At 31.7% G+C, this 18,313-nt stretch overlaps 1 protein-coding gene across 3 annotated transcripts in view; it reads right to left on the reverse strand.

Annotated features, from left to right (window-relative positions):
• Positions 1 to 18,313, reverse strand: part of LOC126883284 (uncharacterized) — a 314,814-nt gene that overhangs the window by 52,289 nt on the left and 244,212 nt on the right. For all 3 annotated transcript variants that reach the window (XM_050648628.1, XM_050648627.1, XM_050648629.1), the window contains exon 4: positions 15,261 to 15,444. In XM_050648628.1, coding sequence (XP_050504585.1) covers positions 15,261 to 15,444 — 184 coding nt within the window. The remainder of the gene's footprint in view (positions 1 to 15,260; positions 15,445 to 18,313) is intronic.

The raw sequence follows: 18,313 nt of genomic DNA on the forward strand, positions 1-18,313 counted from the left end.
TTGTTTACTCCAGTGTTTAAGATGCCTCCAACAATCGTGAGTCCCGCTGATTGTGAAGTACGGGCTGTTATACGATTTCTTAGTGCTAAAGGCGTAAAACCGATCGATATTCATCGTGAGATCATTGAAGTTTACGGACAAAACATTATGAGTGATGGAATGGTAAGGAAATGGGTGAGAGCATTTAAAGATGGCCGCACAAATGTGCATGATGAAGAACGGAGTGGGCGTCCTTCGGTCGTTAATGAAAATTTGGTGCAAAAAGTGGACGAAAAGGTGAGAGAAAACAGACGCTTTACAATTTCATCATTGTCCGACTGCTTTCCTCAGTATTCTCGTAGTGTTTTGTATCGCATTGTGACCGAGAACTTGAATTACCGGAATTTGTGATGCAGTGGTTAACAAGTCAGGCGGCAGAATTTTATCAGGAGGGTATTCAAAAACTGGTGCCACGTTATGACAAGTGCCTCAATATTCACGGAAATTGTTTCATGTAAAAATAAAATTATTGCCATATCTTTGCAGGTCTTTTTCTAATTCCAAAACGGTACTTACTTAAAAAACACGCCTCGTATATGCCGACAGATCAGAAGATGGAGAAATACGGAAGAGAACAACACAGGCAAACAGCTTATTTTGCCCTCTCCCATATATTTCGGTCTAAAAGTGTCCACCGAAATACAAAGATGAGATTCTATAAAACTTTAATTCGACCAATAAGATGCTATGGCGTGAAGCCTGGGTCCTGAAAGAAACATTCAAAAACAAACTCTACACATTCGAAAGCAAAGTACTGAGGAGAATACTAGGACCTGTGAGGGAAAACGGAATCTTCAGAAGTCGATACAACAACGAACTTTATCAACTTTATAAGGAAGCACACCTGTCAGACTTCATTAGAATACAAAGATTGCAATGGGCCGGACATGTGATAAGAATGGGAGAGGATAGACTACCAAAAAGAGCACGGAATGCTAGAATGCAGGGAAAGAGACCGGTTGGAAAGCCAAGAAAGCGCTGGGAAGACACAGTAAACAGCGACGCACAAGCCCTTTTAGGAGTCCGTGTATGGAGAAGAGCAGCCACAGGTAAGCAAGGGTGGAGGCAAAACATAAAGGAGGCCAAGGCTCAATTTGGGCTGTAGTGCCGAAGAAGAAGAAGCAAACGTTAGGATTGTTCCAACACAATTAAAATCCGTCATGTAACGATCACGTTATTATAAAATAATACGTTCCATGGGTTATTTTGTTTAGTGCGCAGGGCCGTGATCCTTACGTGACGGTTTTTCATTGTGTTGGAACAAACCTGTTGTAAATCAGCTTCACTTTGAGAGATCAGTGTTGCATCGTCTGCATAGCAGTTTATTTTAAGTTGTTTTTCTCCCATTTGGTATCCTTTTTCAGTTCTTTCTTTTTTTTTTTATTATTTTATCTATGATCAGGTTGAACAGTAAAGGATTCAGAGAATCCCCCTGTCTTATCTGATTTACAGCTTCAATTTGGTCAGTTATGCCTGGTTTCACCAACAAATCTTAAGCTCCAGCTTAGCCCAGCTCAGCTTATAGATAGGGCCTCTTTAAGTCTAACTTACTTTGCACCATAATTTTCGATTATTATCGATCCAACATACGTGGCAATCCATTGTGACAAGCTGAAAATTGATCTAAGACTCAATGGTACAACGCGTATGTTTCGTAAGCTGAGCTTAAAGCACGTCTTAAGCTTAAGATATGTTGGTGCAACCAGGCATAATGTTGCTCTTCTACTTTTCTATAATTTTATTGTGTTCTGGTAGATGTTTTCGATGGTTTTAATTATTCCTAGTACTCTGGGCTAATTAGCAAAATACAAGGAAAAGTTATTTACCAGCAATTTTATTGCTGGAATCGAATCTTATTATTGTATGTATTAATAATATAGATATGCAAAGTCCGCAGATAGTGTGCTACATTTTTTATAAACAAAACGGCGCCCGAAAATCGTGTTTTTTTCAATTTTTGCTCTATAACTCCAAAGATTTTAACTTTAGACCAAAAACACCCAAATAAAAATTCACCGCAATTAAATTCTGCATAGAGACGTGTTTTTTCCGATTTACTTCGACGAAAACTTTCCCCGGAAAAAGCAGGTTTTTTCAACAAAATCTCTAATTTTCAACTAAACTTTTAGATAAGTAGTTGTTAATCAATAATTAAATAACTTGGTAACGTAAAAAGCCCTTTCCGTATATATTATAATTCCAGAAGTTTATGGAAATCGAATGAACAGTTTAGCAACAATTAAAATGTTAATTAAAAATTTACGGTCGCTATAATAACGACAATAATTACGATGCATAAGAATAACTATGATTTTTTCATAAAAAGACACTATACCTATCTAATGTACTTTACAGAATTGAAATTGGACTATTTAAGGTGATACAGTAGCGATCAACAGGTAGCCAAAACGCGTTCCAAGATTGCGGCTGTAATTTTAAATATTTTTTCGAGATATTTGGCACACGTATTCGTTATATAATAAAGAATGACGGTACAGAGCCCAATTTGAAAAATATATTAATATGTGGAAATTACTCTGTAATTAAATACAATATTAAAAAAACGAGCCTGTACCACCATTAAGAAGAACAAAAAAATACACTTTCTTCAAATAAATTTTTTTATCCGATGCCTAGATTTTGTGTCATTTTGGAACTACTAATGAAATAAAAAATTTTAGTAGTTCCAAAATGACACAAAATCTAGGCATCGGATAAAAAAGTGTATTTTTTTGTTCTTCTTAATGGCGGTACAGGCTCGTTTTTTTAATATTGTATTTAATTACAGAGTAATTTCCACATATTAATATATTTTTCAAATTGGGCTCTGTACCGCCATTCTTTATTATATTACGAATACGTGTGCCAAATATCTCGAAATATATTCAAAATTACAGCCGCAATCTTGGAACGCGTTTTCGCTACCTGTTGATCGCTACTGTTTCCTCTTAAGCGGCCTCAGGAATATTATAAAATTATAAACAATTTTTTGGTTTATAAACAAATAGAATATCTCGGGAAATATTAAACTAAATTAAATTCTAAAAACGGTATTCGAAAGGCAGCGACAGGACGCTTCTTTTAAAAGAAAAAACGTTTAATTATAATGAGTGGTTCCTGAGATACAACCGGTCAAATTTGACCGGAATTTACGGCAAAGATATAAACAATAGGATCATAATTTTCAAACCATCACCTTTTTATTTTTGTCCTCTTTCTCCACACCAATTTTAATATCTTTAAAATCCTCATAACATATATTATTATAATAAAAACTATCGATAATACGTGTGAAAATTGCCAAAAATAGCAAAATTCCAATCAAAAATTAGGTTGGAGAAAATGTAACCCCCAAAGTTCAAAATCGGTATACGTTAACAAAATGCATTTTCTCGGCTTCCCATGGAGCAATTTCTTTTATTCTTTTTTTGTTCCCTAATAACTCGAGTAGAGCCATCGAACTAACGCATTATTAAATGTCAAACTTGCTTTTGTTTTGTTATAATAGATTAATTTATTTATAAGAACAGAAAATTACATATTTTTTCCAATTGTAGGATTTTTTTTAGATAAACTTACTACAAGTGTACCGTTTAAACTTAAAAACATAAATATTCTCATTTGAAAGCTGTATAATTATTTAAACAAATTAAAATATTGTGTTATAATAAGTAAATTAATTTATTATAACAAAACAAAAGCAAGTTTGACATTTAATAATGCGTTAGTTCGATGGCTCTACTCGAGTTACTTGGGAACAAAAAAAGAATGAAGGAAATTGCTCCATGGGAAGCCGAGAAAATGCATTTTTTTTAACGTATATCGATTTTGAACTTTGAGGGTTACATTTTCTCCAACCTAATTCTTGATTGGAATTTTGCTATTTTTGGCAATTTTCACACGTATTATCGATAGTTTTTATTATAATAATATATGTTATGAGGATTTTAAAGATATGAAAATTGGTGTGGAGAAAGAGGACAAAAATAAAAAGGTGATGGTTGAAAATTATGATCCTATTGTTTATATCTTTGCCGTAAATTTCGGTCAAATTTGACCGCTTGTATCTCAGGAACCACTCATCATAATTAAACGTTTTTTCTTTTAAAAGAAGCATTCTGCCGCTTTCTTTCGAATACCGTTTTCACAATTTAATTTAGTTTCATATTTCCCGAAATATTCTATTTGTTTTTAAGCCAAAAAATTGTTTATAATTTTAAAATATTCTTGAGGCCGCTTAAATAGTCCAATTTCAATTCTGTAAAGTACATTAGATAGGTATAGTATCCTTTTATGAAAAAATCATAGTTATTCTTATGCATCATAATTATTATCGTTATTATAGCGACCGTAAATTTTTAATTAACATTACAATTGTTGCTAAACCTTTCATTCAATTTCCATCGGCTTCTGGAATTATAATATATACGGAAAGGGCTTTACGTTACCAAGTTATTTAATTATTGATTAACAACTATTTATCTAAAAGTTTAGTTGAAAATTAAAGATTTTGTTGGAAAAACCCCCTTTTTCCGGGGAAAGTTTTCGTCGAAGTAAATCGGAAAAAACATGTCTCTATGTAGAATTTAATTGCGGTGAATTTTTATTTGAGTGTTTTTGGTGTAAAGTTAAAATCTTTGGAGTTATAGAGCAAAAATTGAAAAAAACACGATTTTCGGGCGCCATTTTGTTTATAAAAAAAGTAGCACACTATCTGCGGACTTTGCATATCTATATTATTAATATATACAATCATAAGATTCGATTCCAGCAATAAAATTGCTGGTAAATAACTTTTCCCAAAAATGGCCTATTCTCCGATAATTAGCCCAGAATATAGATGTTCCTGGATAAAATATGTAGGATGTAGGATAAAATATATCACGGAAGATTTAAACCATTTAATGAATAAATTATTATGTCACGTAGCGTTTTCAAAATATTAAGAAAAATGATGACGACGAAAAATGAAAATTGCATTATTGAACAAGGAAAATTAATTTTCGAAAATGCATTTCGAAGTGACGAAAAATGATGAATTTGTTACTCGTAAATAATTGACGTAAATGGGTTCAATATCCAAGTTTTTGGAATCGCTGAACACGAATATTATATCGGCGATTATCTCTGAGGGTCCTGGTGCCCGCTGATTTTGTATAAAATTATTATAAAACTACAGGAGACAAGAAGTGCCTCCTGAATTTATCAAATATATAAAAAGTATAGGTTATTTTTTTTGTAAACTAGTATTCATAAAGAACATAATGTTTTAGGTAATTACTAGATTGAATGAAATGGACTATTTATTATCTTGTTAATCTAAATAAATTTTAGTTTTTTATAGACTATAAGTAGTGCGGCAGATGCGTGCAAATATTATAAGAATTGTGGATTTAATGATAGATGCATATCATTTGGACCATATATACTACACATTATAAAGGTTCAAAATTAGATAAGAGGCCATCTCAGATTTTGCCTTTTACAAAAATGGCGTGGATTCAAAATGGCGACTATACATATGTGACTAATAGCACGATAACTTTTGAACGAAACTTCAGATTTCAACCAAATTTGGTATATAGGTTCTTTTTCTGATGTATAAGATCGAGGTCTTGAACCGGAATAATCGGTTTACCAGAAGTTGTGTTTTTTCTGGTTTTTATGTAAAAATATGTTGTTTTTTTTTTCAATAATTTCACCCCGTATGTATTAATTTTTCAAATAGTTAATACGGCCATTAAAAACAGCGTAAAAATATTTTTCAGGAAATATTTTTCACCTTTTAGTTATGTTAATTACCATTTATTAAGTGCAAAACGTATCTTCACATGTACCTATATACGGCAGAGTCGTGCAAATATTATAAGAATTATTGTTCATTTAATGGTAGAAGCATATAATTTGGACCACATATACTACACATATAGAGGTCCAAATTTAGATATGAGGCCATCTCAGTTTTTGTTCCTTTTACAAAAATGGCGGGCATTCAAAATGACGACTATACATATGTGACTAATAGCACGATAACTTTTGAAGGAGATGTCAGATTTCAACCAAATTTGGTATATAGGTTCTTTTTTAATGAATAATGTCGAGGTCTTGAACCGGAAGTATCGGCTTACCAGAATTTGTGTTTTTACTGTTTTTTTTTATGTAAAAATATGTTTCAATTCTTTTTCAATTCTTTCACCCCGTATATATTAATTGTTCAAAAAGGTAATACCGGCATTGAAAAGAGCCTAAACATATTTTTTAGGAAATATTTTGAACTCTTTAGATATATTAATTACCATTTAATGTAGGTACCTATGTGCGGCAGATTGTTGCAAATATTATATATAAGAATTATTGTAGCAGCAATGGTAGAAGCATATAATTTGAAACACACATACTATACATACAAAGATTCAAATTTAGATATGAGGCCATCTCAGATTTTGTCTTTAACAAAAATGGCGGGCATTCAAATCGAATCTGCCGCCCATAGGTACATGTGAACATACGTTATGCATTTATTAAATGGCAATTAACATAACTAAAAAGTTCAAAATACTTCCCAAAAAATATTTTTACACTGTTTTCAATGGCGTTATCAACTTTTTAAAAAATTTATATATACAGGGTGAAAGAATTGAAAAAGAAAAAACATATTATTACATAAAAAAACAGTAAAAACACAAATTATGGTAAACCGATTCTTCAGGTTTAAGAACTCGATATTATTCATCAAAAAAAGAACCTATATACCAAATTTGGTTGAAATCTGACGTTTCGTTCAAAAGTTATCGTGCTATTAGTCAAATATGTATACTCGCCATTTTGAATGCCCGCCATTTTTGTAAAAGGAAAAAAGACTGAGATGGCCTCGTATCTAAATTTGAACCTATATATGTGTAGTAATGTGGTCCAAATTATATGCTTCTACCATTAAATGCACAATATTTCTTATAATATTTGCAGGAATCTGCCGCATATAGGTACATTGTGAAGATACGTTTTGCATTTATTAAATGGTAATTGACATAACTAAAAAGTTAAAAATATTTCCTAAAATATATTTTTACGCTCTTTTCAATGGTGGTATTAATTTGAAAAATTAATACATACAGGGTGAAAGAATTGAAAAAAAAACAGCATATTTTAACATAAAAACCAGGAAAAACACAACTTCTGGTAAACCGATTCTTCCGGTTCAAGATCGCGATCTTATCCATCAAAAAAAGAACCTATATACCAAATTTGGTTGAAATCTGAAGTCTCGTTCAAAAGTTATCGTGCTATTAGTCACAATGTATAGTCGCCATTTTGAATCCCTGCCATTTTCGTAAAAGGCAAAATCTGAGATGGCCTCATATCTAAATTTGAACCTTTTTATGTCAGTATATGTGGTCCAAATTATACAGGGTGTCCCGAAAAGATTGGTCATAAATTATACCACAGATTCTGGGGTCAAAAATAAGTTGATTGGACCTGATTTACCTATATACAATTGTGCACAAAAAAATAGTTACAGCCCTTTGAACTTACAAAATGAAAATCGATTCTTTTTCATATCTCGAAAACTCTTAGATATTTTTTATTAAAAATGGACATGCAGCGTTCTTATGGCAGCAAAATCTTAAAAAAAAAATTAAAGTGAAATTTGTGCACCCCATAAAAATTTTATGGGGGTTTTGTTTCCTTAAACCCCCCCAAACTTTTGTGTACGTTCCAATTAGATTCTTATTGTGGCACCATTAGTTAAACACAATGTTTTTAAAACTTTTTTGCCTCTTCGTACTTTTTCGATAAGCCAGTGTTTATCGAGATATTTTGAATATTTGTCGAATCCACCACATATTTTTACATGGTAAGTACGATTATAGAAACCTGTTAATAATCTGAAAATTTATTTATTTGTATATACACCGTTCTTAGGCGTCAACGCCCTTCGGTATGGATCTATGGGGGAGTATCACCGAGCCGCAAGCCCTTATCCCTTGCCGTACTGCTCCCTCATAGGTCGATCAGATGCCCGCATATTCCAGTCTAAGCGCCAGATTCATATTTAGAATTTTATACTGACGCGTTAGCCTTTTTGTTTTTCCGATGGCCTGGCTTGGGCTTGAACTCTCGTACCTCACAGCGAAGTGAAGTGCGGGTCAGCCGCTAGTCGCACTGAGCTATCCGATCGACAAATTTATTTATAATTTACATTTTTAGGTATATTTTGAAAAAGAAGCCACATCTCGATAAAATGTGACTTATCAAAAAAAGACTAGGAGGCAAAAAGTTTTAAAAACACTGTGTTTAACTAATGGTACTGCAACAATAGTTTAATTGGAACGTACACAAATATTTGGGCGGTTTAAAGGAACAAAACCCCCATAAACTTTTTATGTAAACATATTAAAAAAGAAGCCGCATCTCGATAAAAACTGGCTTATCTAAAAAATACTAAGAGGCAAAAAAGTTTTTTAAAATGTTGTGTTTAACTAATGGTACCACAATAATGAATTAATTGGAACGTACAGAAAAGTTTGGGGGGGTTTAAGGGAACAAAACCCCCATAAAATTTTTAGGGGGTATACAAATTTCACGATAATTTTGTTTTAAGATGATCCTGCCATAAGAATGATACACGTCCATTTTCAATAAAAAATCTCTAATAGTTTTCGATATATTGAAAAAAATCAATCTTTATTTTGTAACTTCAAAGGGCTGTAACTTTTTTTATGAGCACATTTGTACTAAGGTAAGTTAGGTCCAATCGAACTAGTTTTGACCCCAGAATGTGTGGTATAATTTATGACGAATATTTTCGGGACACCCTGTATACGTCTATCATTAAGGCTATGGGTACATAATTCGCAAATATTTTACGTGTATCCCCTACTTTTTCTATATTTACACGGCAAATTACGTGTAGTAAAATTCACACTGGTATGGATATGTAAATATTACTAGAATGTCATTCTACTTAAAAATGTCATCATTAATTTAAAGAGATGGCTTTTGAATGTTCTTGGATAACTGTTATTTTTATAATTGCAAATTATTAATTCAGTTAATAAATGTGATAATTTTTTCACTAACTACGTATTTAGTGATTGTAATAATTGATTTGTACAACAAAAACTAATACTCAATCGAGAAAAGAGGAAAAGTGTTAAAGTGATTTTTTAATAATATATTGTTATGGAACGTTTACAATTTTGAACATCTTTAACAACAAAATACTTGGATCACAGAATATATTATCCTGATGTATTCTTTGCTTGGATCTTCCACAAATAATACACAATAAATAACTTTTTATTAAGTTCACGTCTTAAATCAATTATTTATCAAATATACTATATATCAATAATATTTAATTAATAACTCAAAATATACTCGATGCAATGTCAAATATGTATTTAAAATTGTCACTGATTGTCAGTGTCTGACTGACAATATATGCTGACAATATTATATTCGGCTGAGTGCGTTGTAAGACAAAGATAGATTTGGAAAATTTTACCACAGCATTGTGTTCATTTTTTTCGAATCCTGAAAAAACCAATAAATATTTTTGAAAAATTTAAACGCAGAATGAAAAACTAAATTATTACCGAGGGCCGAAAGTCCCTTAGAATAAATAAAAAGTTTATTTTGAATGAGATATTTAAAATTAAAAATCACACTAAATTTTCTCTTAGTTTTTCACCGCTGTAACTTATTAAAATAAACATTATAGAAGTTCTCAGGGACTTTCGGCCCTCGCTAATAACGTAATCTTTCATTCTGCGTTTAAATTTTTTAAAAATACTTATTAGTTTTCTCAGGATTCGAAAAAAATGAATCCCCATTTGAATAGCATTGCAGCCGAAAATACGTACCGATCCTCTTAAATGCACAATTGTTTCACATATCGGCTGGACTAAAGTGCACACATTTAAAACCAGATCTGTATATCTGTATTGAAATTTTTGCAGAATGAGGAAATTCTATTGATGTTTACCTTGATATCAGATAAATTTCTTGAAAAGCAAAAGAAACCACTAAAATTAACTATGGATCTCGTAAATAAAATTACGTAGGTCATACTTAAGAGGCTACATCAGCGCTGATGTAGCAAGTAAGAGGCGTTATCAAAACGTAAAAGGCGTTCCAAGATTGCAGGTTTAATTTTGAATATTTTGTTGAGATATTTGGCACACATATTCGTAATATAGTAATAAATGGCGGTACAGAGCCCAATTTGAGGAATATTTTAGTACGTGGAAATTACTCTATAATTAAAATAAAATATTACGAAAACGAGCCTGTACCGCCATTAATAAGAACAAAAAATAAACTTCAAATAAACTTTTTTATACCATGCCTATATTTTGTGTCACATTGAAACTACTAAAATTGATTATCTGTAATAAGAAATCGAAAATATTATAATTATAATAGTAACTGATTAGGCAACATAGAGAAATAGTCACTGTTCTTTTAACAAAGCTGCGTCGGTTTTCTAAGTGTAATATCACGATTCTCTTATTTGTTCTATTGTCTGTGTATCGATATCTGTTCATCGCAGTACTGTATTATTTTCTAAGATATTGGAATTCGTTCGTGTTGATCCATAGGGAAGTAGTGTTTGTTTATAATTAATTTATTATATTTTTGTGTTAAAGAACTAAGTTGTCGGACTATTTGAAAAAATAGATTATTATTAATTGTGAGTTTTGTATTCTAATGCGAGTATATAAAGTTTTAGGAGGATTTTTTTATTCTAAAAATATCATCAACAGTTTAAAAAAATGGGAAAAGTTTATCGAACGAAAATAAAATGAGAACTTCCAAGAAAAATCAAGTAAAATTATGCGAAAATCGAAATTAGAGCCACCACAAATTTTAATAATGTAAGTAAAAGAAGTATACTGTTGTCATAAATAAAAAAAAATGTGAAAAGTTGTTTACCATGAAAATGAAATTGGTAATAAATCTATATTTAAGTACAGAAATCCTGACTACAGTACAAATGCCAATTTTTTCAGGTACATAGGTATATATTCATTGGCGACAATATTTTCGAACTTGCTTCAATCTATCGTTCATTTCTTACGACTAAACTATTTGATATATACGTTTATAGTAAAACTTAAAAGTAGAGCTCGGTTTATTTTATTTTGGTTCATTTTCATAAATATTTATTTACTAATAATAAAACTGTTTTCTATTATTTCCAATTAGCGCGCCTATGAGTATATTGTTACAATATTGAGCCTTCATCTTATATAGTGTCAAATACTGCCGACGCACTGTTGCGTGGGAGTGATACTATCTCCCGAATTATTATTGATGACGAGCTGACGTGGCCTCTTAATTTATTACATCAAAAGTATTTCAAAAGTAACCTAAAAATTTACTAGTAATTAATAGAATTTTGACGATATTGGATATTTCATGTACATAACAATGAACATTAATGTAATAGGGAATATGTTACTGAATTTGAATATTCATGAGATTATGTCGAGGATTATGTTGGTAATTACAGATTAATTAGATATTGATCGTTCAATATGTAGATAGATTGACCTGATTAAATATAAATGGGTTGTTTTAGTAAAGATAATTCCTGTGTATAATAAACGATAATTCCTGTGATATCAATAGATTTATAAAACATAAAGTTTTATATTAAATGAATTTAACAAAGTTTTAGTCGATACGTAACAAAGTAGGTATATATTGTCATTGTTTCTCACTCTTTAGATGATGTGTTTTCTTATCACCATTGTCATTAAACCAAAAGGTACAAAATCCTACCAAGGCTATGATAAAACATTAAACTTACAAAACGCAAACACAATATTAAGACAATAATTAATAAGTTAAACTATAGTTCCTGCGTCTTTATTTTTTAAAACCTTTTTCGTCTTCATCTTCTTCTTAAGGTACCTTCTCCATTACTGAAGGTTGGCTATTACTACAGCAAATTACTCTATATCTTGAGTCCATGCCAGTCTCTTACATTCTTCAGCCAGGAACATTTTCTGTCTCTGTTTATGTCAATCCATATTTAGAGTTCTCTCTCAGTCCCCATTCTTCTCAGAACCTCGTTGTTGGTCACATGCTCTGTCCAAAAGATCTTCAGCATCCTTCCAAAAACCCACATCTCAAAGGCTTCTATACGCCTCATTTGTAATTCTGAGAGTCCATGTTTCCATTCCTTATAGCAATATGGAATAAATGAATGTTTTCACAAATTGGTATCAGATAATATAAAACGATAAGGTAGAATTTATTACGAATGTTTTCATTCTTTGAAAAGCGGACCTAGCATACTCTATACGAGCACGTATTTCGACCTCATGGTCAAGATCGATTGTTATTCAGCAACCAAGATGCTGGAATATGTGTACGTTTTCATCATCTTTTTTAATAGAAGACTAATTGATCCAGTAGTGTACCTCCAACTTCGAACATTAGTATGGTTTAATATTTAAAATTACATGGATATTGTGGCTAGTATTGCATATTTAATGATAGTGAGTTTATCACACAAACTAAAAAGAGTACATTATGTAGGTATGTAGCTTTTTTATACAACTTACGTTGTTACAAAGCCAGTCCTGTCTAGAAACTATTAATATGCATTGATGAGCACTGTTTAATATCAGGATATGTACACATTTTAAAACCAAGGAAATGAAATGCTAGTCAGTCGTCAGAAAGGATGTTGCAATATTCTACCCATTGTATAGTAGCTATTGTTCATTACTGGGAGCACTTTTTAATTATTCGCGAGTTGTAATGCTAAGAAGGATGCAAAAATTTCCTAGAGTGTATCAATTATTGTTAGCGTGTTTTGCAAATTTTTAATTATCATTAATATATGTACAGTTGTACAGTACGTAAATCGTTCAGCTGGACATAGGGAATATACATTGAGATAATCGTGGCAACTGCGCTAACCTGTGCTAGTTGAAGCTTCTGTTCGAGTACGTTCTGTTCGTTTCTGGTGCAATAGAGCTGTTAGAACGAATAAAATGTGTGTTTTTTAAGCAAGGATGTCCATAAATAAATCAAAAACAAAGATTATGATTAATGAGATTAATAAATAAGTTTACTTTAATTTTTAAAATATTTTTTATTTCAAAATTAAACACACACAGTTTTCTCATTCCCTTAGGCCAAAAATATTTAGATACTACATTGTCATATTTTGACATTTATTTATATCAGCCAAAATGAACTGCCAAATTTGAGGTTAATGCTCCTTAATGCTAATAACCCTATTTGTCATCGAGAGAGCGTAGTTGCCACAATTATCTCAATGTATATTCCTTATGTATGTCCAGCTGAACCATTTACGCATCATCTAATTTAATAGCTTATTTTGATTATCCAATTTAAGCAATTTTCCTGTCCTTTATTCCATGTCCTAAGGACATTGAATAAAGATTCTTTCTAAATTCAACAAGTATTCAATTTAATCACAATATTGTCAATGGAGTTTTTGAAGAGAATAAAAAACAAACAATTTGTTTTATAGCATGCCTTAGCGATGCATTTTTTCGCAAGGAAGAGTCTAAAAACTGCTAAAAGGGACCATTTTTGAAAAATTCAATGGGCCCTTTATGTTCTTTAAACAGGGACAGGGTGGACACCATCCGACGAATAGCTTTTTAAAAACCTCATTTTGAATATTTTGCACCAATATTTTGGATGGCTCAGCACATTAAATGAGGTTATCCAATTTTGAACAGATTATTATTAAAATTTTAATAATACAATTTCTAAATTAAAATCGGATAACCTTACTTAATATGCCGAGCTAACCAAAATATTGGTGCAAAATATTCAAATTACGATTTTTAAAAAACTATTTTTGGATAGTGCGTGTGCGTGTCTAACAACACATATATTATACGTATCTAAACATTTTCTACGCAATTAGATTTTAAGCTTTAAAAGGGCCCATGTAATGATTAAAAAAAATTGTTAATTTTAGCGATTTTTAGACTTCTCTCTGCAAAAATATTGATAAAGTTTTATATAAAAAAAATTTGTTTGTTACTTTATTATCTAAAAAATTTCATTGGCAGTAGGTTTACCGCGATTAAATTACTATTACCTACATTAATATTTTTCACTCTAATCAAAACGAAAAAATCACGATTTTTACTTATTTTGGTGTTCCCTGTTCTATGAACCACTGTTAAAAAGATAGAAGTGCCCCTGAGAGCAAAAAGTTTATGTCTTTGTTGTATATTTGTCCCATGCCAAGTTGAGGCAGTTGCCCCTGAGAGCAAAAAGTTTATGTCTTTGTTGTATTTGTCCCATGCCAACTCAAAATTGCCAGTAAACTAAAAAAGAAGTAGAAGAATAAGATTGTGTAGTAGTCGGCAGTTGCCCCTGAGAGAAAAAAGTTTAATGTCGTTGAAAAAAAAGTTTAGTTGTTGTATTTGTCCCATGCCAACTCAAAATTTCTACTAAATCAAAGAAGAAAAAGAATATTGTTTATTGATAGATAGTTACCCCTAGCGTGAAATTTTTTTTATCCTGTCATGTTTTTCCCACACCAACCAAAATTGCCAGTTAACTAAAGAAGAAGAAGAAGAAGAAAAAGAAGAAGAATCAAATTGTACAATGTACTAACTCCAAATTGTAAGTGAATAAGGGATTTTTCCCTTATTCCGCGACGATGAGCTGGCCAAATACCCAAATAGGTGGAGGCCAATAAACTAAAGAAGAAGAAGAAGAAGATAGAAGTGGTGTGTATAGTTAAATTATTCCACAAAAATCCTACAGATTAACCTATTAGATACAAATGGCGCCAAAGTTCAGAAAATAATGAAATAAATACATAATGAGGAAAAATTATTAAATAATAAAATGGATCACATTGTAGAAACTTTCTCCCATATTAGAATGCAGTTCTCTATAGGTTTGTTTCAACACAACGAGAACCGTCATGTAACGATCACGTTACTATAAAATAATACGTTCCATGCGTTCTGTGCCTGTATTCCGTGCGTTCCATGGGTTATTTTGTTTACTGCGCAGGACGGTGATCGTTACATGGACGGTTTCTCGTTGTGTTGGAACAAACCTATTGAATTAGTGCCTTATATTATTACTTACAATATAGATAACGAAAAAATTCAGCAGGGACGAGATATGAATACTCAAAACATTGCGATAATATGAAAATAATTGATTTAAAATAAATGTATTCTCGAAAATAAACTTACCCTACAGATCCAGAATTTACGAGGAATGGCAAAGGTGTCGGACACTGACTATGCGGAGAACTAGCTATTGAGCTCCGCGTACTGGACATCTGACTGTGTGGACATTGTGGAGGTCCTACAGCTATTGCTCCTGGGCCTCGCCTTCTAGGCCAACATAATGTGCAAGTGCCTTTCTCTGCACTACCTGTAAATCAAATAAGTGATTTTAATAAAAAATTAATCTAAGTTTTATTGTTGTCATAATATAAATCAAAGTATAAATAAATGTAACCAATGGGAAGACAAAAAAAGGAAGACCTAGAACGAAATAGTTGGTTAATGTAGAAGACGATCTGAAAACTATGAATATTGATTGTAGTAGGTAGATTGTAGTAAGTAGATTTAAGATTAAGTGTATTAGTCCAGGTTGTATCGTCGCCCCCGTTAGCGAAATTATTCCGATTCGATTTTTTTGCGCAAGCTTACTCAAAAGGAGGTCATTATAACAAATCCACTGGGTGCCAGGCGGTGCCGTGGTCGAAATTTTCTTAAACAATTTTTTTAAACAAATTCACAAAAATAATTTTTTTATTTCGAACAATTTTTTTTTTAGATAATTTGGGTCATTCTGAGCAAAAAAGGTCTCTTGTGATTTTTCTCTAAAATTGATTGTTGTCGAGTTATACGCGATTTAAAATTTGAAAAATGCGAAAATGGCCATTTCCGAGGCTTAATAACTCGATTAAAAATTATATTATGAAAGCCAGAAAGTGATCAAATCAAATTTTGAAATCCCTCCTTCAAGATCCTGAAGAAATTTTTGTCATTATTTTAATACAAATCTGTTATTTTTAATTATTAACAATTAGCGATATAGTCCAGGCTGTATCGTCGCCCCCGTTAACGAAATTATTCCGATTCGATTTTTTTGCACAACCTTACTCAAAAAGAGGTCCTTATAACAAATCTACAGGGTGCCAGGTGCCGTGGTCGAAATATTATTTAAACAATTTTTTTTAAACAAATTCACAAAAATAATTTTTTCATTTCGAACTAATTTTTTTAGATAATTTGGGTCATTCTGAGCAAAAAAGGTCTCTAGTGATTTTTCTCTAAAATTGATATTTGTCGAGTTATACGCAATTTAAAATTTGAAAAATGCGAAAATGGCCATTTTCAAGTCTTAATAATTCGATTAAAAATTATATTATGAAAGTCATAAAGTAATCAAATCAAAGTTTAAAGTCCCTCCTTCAAGATCCTGAAGAAATTGTTGTCAATTATTTTATTACAAAGCTGTTATTTTTAATTATTAACAATTAGCGCTATAGTCCAGGCTTTATCGTCGCCCCCGTTAACGAAATTATTTCGATTAGATTTTTTTGCACAAAGTTACTCAAAAAGAGGTCCTTATAACAAATCCACAGGGTGCCAGGCGGTGCCGTGGGCGAAAAATTGTTTAGACAATTGTTTTAAACAAATTTACAAAAATAATTTTTTCTATATAATTTGGGTCATTCTGAGAAATAAGGTCTCTTGTAAATTTTCCCTAAAATTGATTGTTCTCGAGTTATACCCGATACGCTTAGTTATTAAGCCATGGAAAGCTATTTTCGCATTTTTCAAATTTTAAATCGGGTATAACTTGACAACAATCAAATTTTAGAGAAAAATTGCAAGAGACCTTTTTTGCTCAAAATGGCCCAAATTATATAAAAAGAATTAATCGAAGTGAAAAAATTATTTTTGTGAATTTGTTTAAACAATTTTTCGACCAAGGTACCGCCTGGCGCCTTGTGAATTTGTTATAAGGACCTCTTTTTGAGTAACTTTGTGCAAAAATCTAATCGAAATAATTTCGCTAACGGGTGCGACGATACAGCCTGTACTACAGCGCTAATTGTTAATAATTAAAAATAACAGCTTTGTAATAAAATAATGACAAAAATTTCTTCGGGATCTTGAAGAAGGGAAATTAAATTTTGATTTGGTCACTTTTTGACTTTCAGAGTAATAATTTTTAATCGAGTTATTAAGCCTCGAAAATGGTCATTTTCGCATTTTTCAAATTTTAAATCGCGTACAACTCGACAACAATCAATTTTAGAGCAAAATGACAAGAGACCTTTTTTGTTCAGAATGGCCCAAAGAATCTAAAGAAAATTTGTTCGAAATAAAAAAATTGTTTTTGTGAATGTGTTTAAAAAAATTGCTTACAATTTTTCGACCACAACACCGCCTGGCACCCTGTGGATTTGTTATAAGAACCTCTTTTTAAGTAAATTTGTGCAAAAAAATCGAATCAAAATAATTTCGCTAACGGGGGCGACGATTCAGCCCGCTCTATATAGTAAATTATGAAATTTAACTAAATGTAAAGTTTAATTTAGAAGTAATTTAGAAATTAGTACAGTAACGCTATTTTAGTCGAGTGAATCTACAATGTTCACAAAAGTCAAGTAAATTAGTAAAGAAAATTTGGTTGTATTCAAAATACCAAACTGAATTAAGAAAGCGACTGTTACAATTGCGCTAAATATGTGGACGAGAGGAATCACTCATTACAAAAGGGTATGTACTGTTATAAATTGGGTGTGACTTTCAAATGCAGAAAAAAGAAAATAATGATTACGAGGTCTGGCTATTAAATAACGAGACTGCGCGCGCAAAAGGCGTCCTAGAGGGAAAGAGTGGAAAACGAATGCAGCATTGGATAGTTGAAAGTGTCTACTCTTCCAGTAGGAAAACACGTTTTTGTCGCTGTACTGATGTAGTAGTATTTTTTTCTGTAGAGGTTAGAAAAGCACGTGTTTTTTTCTCGTGTCGATAACAATGTGTGACGAAAATCATGAGCAACGGATTAATATGAAATTTCTCGTTAAATTAAAAAAACTCCGAGTGAGTGCTATAATTTGTTGAAAGAGGCCTTTGGTGAGAATTCTCCATCTCGTGCGCTTGTTTTCGAATGGTATAAACGGTTTTCTGAAGGCCGAGAGAGCGCCGAAGATGACCAACGTCCAGGTCGACCTGTCTCTGTTTTAACTCCGCAAACAGTGACCAAAATAAATGAAATT

Source organism: Diabrotica virgifera, chromosome 4, assembly GCF_917563875.1.
Source record: "Diabrotica virgifera virgifera chromosome 4, PGI_DIABVI_V3a".
Classification (NCBI taxonomy): domain Eukaryota; kingdom Metazoa; phylum Arthropoda; class Insecta; order Coleoptera; family Chrysomelidae; genus Diabrotica; species Diabrotica virgifera.